We start from the raw sequence: 4,002 nt of genomic DNA, 5'->3' as shown, positions 1-4,002 counted from the left end.
TCCTGCCTACTGCTGAATCTCCATCAGCACTGTGGTGTCCCGCATGCCCCAGGCTGTGATAGAGGAGGGACCCGGTGCTGATGTGATTGCCCCAAGGGCATTGGTGTGCTTCCTGCCACGATGTCTTGCATTGGCCTGCACCGGTGTTGTTGGTCCTTGTTAACCCCTCACCCTCACTCCCTGAGCATCCCTGCGGGCACCAGGCACTTATTCCAAGGAACTCGCTGCTCTTGGTGGCACCTTTGACATGGTGCATGCCTGAAGGGGTAGGCAGCAGGGCTGGTGCCCTTCAGGGTTTTTTTTTCGGTGTGATGGCCATGGAAAAGGGGTTGTCTCTGGGCACTGTCCTGGTTCGTCCTTGCCTTGGGTCCAGGAGGCATTCCCAGAGACTGGAGGGGTGACCTGGCCTCCATCATCTGGAAAAGTGAACAGAGCAGGAACAGGGCCAATTCCTGCTAGCAGAGCCTCTGCAGAAACACTGCCCCAGGGGGCTAGCAGGGCGGTGGGTCGGCCATGCCAGCCCCCAGCCCTGTGCTGGTGGCCAGGCTGACAGCGAGGCCCTGGAGAGGCTGTGCTGCCTGAGGGGGGACTCCCTGGCTCCTTCGCTCTGTGAGGACCCCCTTCCCAAAGTCACTGCAGGGACCCTACTGTCACCCCACAGGTGCCGAGACTCCAGGAGCAAAGGGGCAACACATGGACCGGCCTTAGTCCGGGGAAAGGGGCTTCTACAGCACAGCACCTAAAGAGCAGCTGCGGTTCTCGAGGATGCCCTGATACACCCTTGCAATACCACCAAACTGGCGTATTGCCAGTTTGCAATACCACCAACTGGTATTGCCTACTCACGTAGGCAGCAAACCGTGAGAGAGCAGCCATGAAGGCTCGCAGGGAAGTGTGCTGGCTAAAGAGGATGGCTGGCACCATGGGAAGGGTCTGCGAGAAGGGTCCCTGCGGCACAGCCCCACGCTGGGAGCATGTGTGGGGTTTGCATTTGTTTTCCTTCTTCTGTAACCCTGTAGCTAAACACTGGAGTTTTAAATCACCCCTACTTGTGGGTAAGCCAGACCTTATTCTTTTTAACGTTGTCTAATGACAAGGACAATCTGTGTGAGTGCGGCATGCAGGATCTGCTCTCAGGGTGGGGCATGTAGGGCACAGAGACATATTTCTGGTGGGCCTGTCCCGGGGGGGCTCCCAGGCTTGGGGGTGTGCTTCCCTGCCTATGGAAGGGACTGGCTGGAAGGGTGATGTGAGGCTGCGGTGGCGGGAGGCAGGTGGGTCGCCATGCTGGCAGTGCTGCGTGAGCATTGGAGTTTTGCCATCAAAAGCATGGCGAGCCCAGCCTGGAGCAGGGCTGACACCACCCGCGCAGAAACGCTGTCCCTGGGCGGCTGCGGCACCCACAGGGTTAAAGTGGTCCCTTACGGGATAAATGAGAATAGTGCACAGGAATGTGGTTCACAGAGAAGTGTTTTCACCATTGTTTGCTGATGGGGCTGGTGCAGGAATACCACATCTCCCTCAGGTATTCAGGGAGCCACAGATGTTATTGGAGGGCTGGAGAAATGCCGCACAGAGGAATGTGAAAGGCTCTGAGCGTGAGCTGGCAGCCCCTCACGGCCAGCAGCCATTGCTCTGCTTGTGGTGGATCAAGCTCCTGGACGGTCCAGCCAGGCTTTCCCTGGGCCCTGGTCCTGTTCCACCTCCTTCTGCTCTGGCAACCGATCCCCCTCCTTTCCGGCTGCCTCTCCTAGGGGTGACGCACACCCCTTTGCCTGTCTGCCGTCACTGCCCTTTGGCACAGGAGATGCGACCCAGCGGCGTGGTGGGATTTCAGTAGCAGCCATTCGCGGAGGGGTGCGAGGTGCCAGGGAGGCACTGGGCAGAGCCCTGACCGATGGCAGCCCTGGGGGTGCAGGGCTGGTGCAGGGGGCTGCGTGCGGGAGGCACCGGGTGGGCAGCGAGAGCGGGGTGGCTCTGGCCAGGGATGAGACGTGTGGGTGTGCTGGTGCTGAGTGGAGCTGCATGTGAGCAGGGGGGGTTTAACCAACATGGGTCTGGATCGGGGGAGCTGGTGTTTCAGCACAGCTAGTCCATCCTGCATACCCTGACCCTTTCTGCCCTTGCAGAGCCAAGCTGCCATGGGAAGCTGCAGCACGTGGACATGGCAGGAGCTGCTGGTGCTGCTGAGCAGCATGTGGCTGTGGGTGGGCAGTGCCCAGCCCACCCCCCTGGGCCCCACGCACACCCCTGGGCCCCAGCTGAAGTTTCGCCTGGCTGGCTACCCACGCAAGCACAACGAGGGTCGTGTTGAGGTCTTCTACAACGATGAGTGGGGCACCATCTGTGACGACGACTTCACGCTGGCCAATGCACATGTGCTGTGCCGGCACCTCGGCTTTGTGGCTGCCACTGGCTGGGCCCACAGCGCCAAGTACGGCAAAGGCGTTGGTAAGAGAGGCGGGAAGGAGAGGTGGGGTGGCCCCGCCCCACCATACTGCATGGGCTGGGGCCAACCTGTCTGTGGCTGCACATCAGCCTGCTGCCATGGGATGGTGTGTGTGCCACAGCAGGTTTGCATGCACTGGTGGGAGGGCGGGGGCAGGCAGGTCTTGTGTTTGCTGAGTCCCTGACAGTGTGTGTGTGTGCATGTGTGTGTGCACATGCACATTATATGCACATGCAAAGCGGGCTGGACAACCCTGCGTGTTTGTGTATGAGCGGCTGTGCATTTATCCAGGGCATAGGGTGGTTGCAGGCATGCACTACAGCAGCAGGGCTGTGCATGCCCCTGGGTGGTATAGGGGGGCTGCGGGTCCAGGCTGGTGTGGGCGTGTGGTGCAGAGGTGTAGAGGGCTGTGCTGCAGGTGAGATGCTGTACAGACCCTGGGGCGCATGTTACATGGGGGCTTTATGTCTGGCAGAGCAGCCCCTTGGGGAGGTGGGAAGTCCCCATCTGCAGATCCCCCACTCAGGGCTTTACTCTTGGCATTTCGCTGGCCTCAGCTTTGTGCTGAGGGAGGGCTGCCCCCAGCCAAACATCCACGCTCCTGCTGTACACCTGCATGGTCCCTGGCTGTGCTCCGCGGGCACCTTCCCTGCTCCTGGGGGATGCTGCATGGACTTGGCCCCTCCTCATCCCTGGCCCTGGTGTCTGGCAGGGCGGATCTGGCTGGACAATGTGAATTGTGCAGGAGGTGAGAAGAGCATTGGGGACTGCAAACACCGGGGCTGGGGGAACAGCGACTGCAGCCATGAGGAAGATGCGGGTGTCATCTGCAAGGATGAGCGCATCCCAGGCTTCAAGGACTCCAACGTCATTGAGGTGAGGAAGCTGCTGGCCAGGGTGGGCAGACGGTGCTGCCCAGGATCCCGCAGAGCCAGCTGCCAGGAGCCCTGCTGTGGGGCAGCCCTGCCGTGGGGCAGCCCAGCCTGGCATCAGTCCTCCCTGAATAGTTGGGAGGCAACTTCCCCACTGCACACTGGCAGGCTCCCATGTGCAGGACCAGGGGACTCTGTCAGTGCCTTCCCTTAGCCCTAGCACACAGGCTGTCCCCATCTCCCCATGGAGAGGGGAGTGTGCTACCCCACTGCCCTGGCTCCCTGGACCCGCAGTGCCCCTGAGTTGTGTGAGCACCTATTTCCCTGGGGTGCGCACAGCCCAGCCCAGCTCTGGGGCTGTAGGGAGCAGTTGGCACTGTGGCAGGCCACCCTGCAGCAGGCACATCCCTCCCCTGCCCTGCATGGGAGAGCGGTGCTGCCCCGGCCTCCCCTGAGCATCCCGAGCTGCCGCTTCCCCCAGTAGCTTCTCCAGGCCAGGGGGTCTGTCTCACACCTCTGCAGCCTGTTTTCTTCTTTCTCCTGCCTGCTGGGGACCCTCGGTCCCAGACCTGCTCCTCCACGCCACACTCCTCCAGCATGCTTGGCCTCTCTCTCTCTCCCCCCCCCCCCCCCCCCCCCCCTCTCCCCCCCCCCCTCTCCTCCCCCCCCGCTCGCCCCGTC

The 4,002-nt window shown here is 61.7% G+C and overlaps 1 protein-coding gene across 1 annotated transcript in view; it reads left to right on the top strand.

Annotated features, from left to right (window-relative positions):
• Nucleotides 1-2,141: 2,141 nt before the first annotated feature.
• Nucleotides 2,142-4,002, top strand: part of LOXL3 (lysyl oxidase-like 3) — an 11,668-nt gene continuing 9,807 nt past the window's right edge. Inside the window, exons 1-2 of the mRNA XM_009330265.1 lie at nt 2,142-2,451; nt 3,162-3,325. Coding sequence (XP_009328540.1) covers nt 2,142-2,451; nt 3,162-3,325 — 474 coding nt within the window. The remainder of the gene's footprint in view (nt 2,452-3,161; nt 3,326-4,002) is intronic.

The sequence above is a fragment of the Pygoscelis adeliae genome, unplaced genomic scaffold, assembly GCF_000699105.1.
Source record: "Pygoscelis adeliae isolate BGI_AS28 unplaced genomic scaffold, ASM69910v1 Scaffold438, whole genome shotgun sequence".
Classification (NCBI taxonomy): domain Eukaryota; kingdom Metazoa; phylum Chordata; class Aves; order Sphenisciformes; family Spheniscidae; genus Pygoscelis; species Pygoscelis adeliae.
Note: the sequence above shows the minus strand (reverse complement) of the source record. Positions and strands in the feature narration are given on the sequence as shown.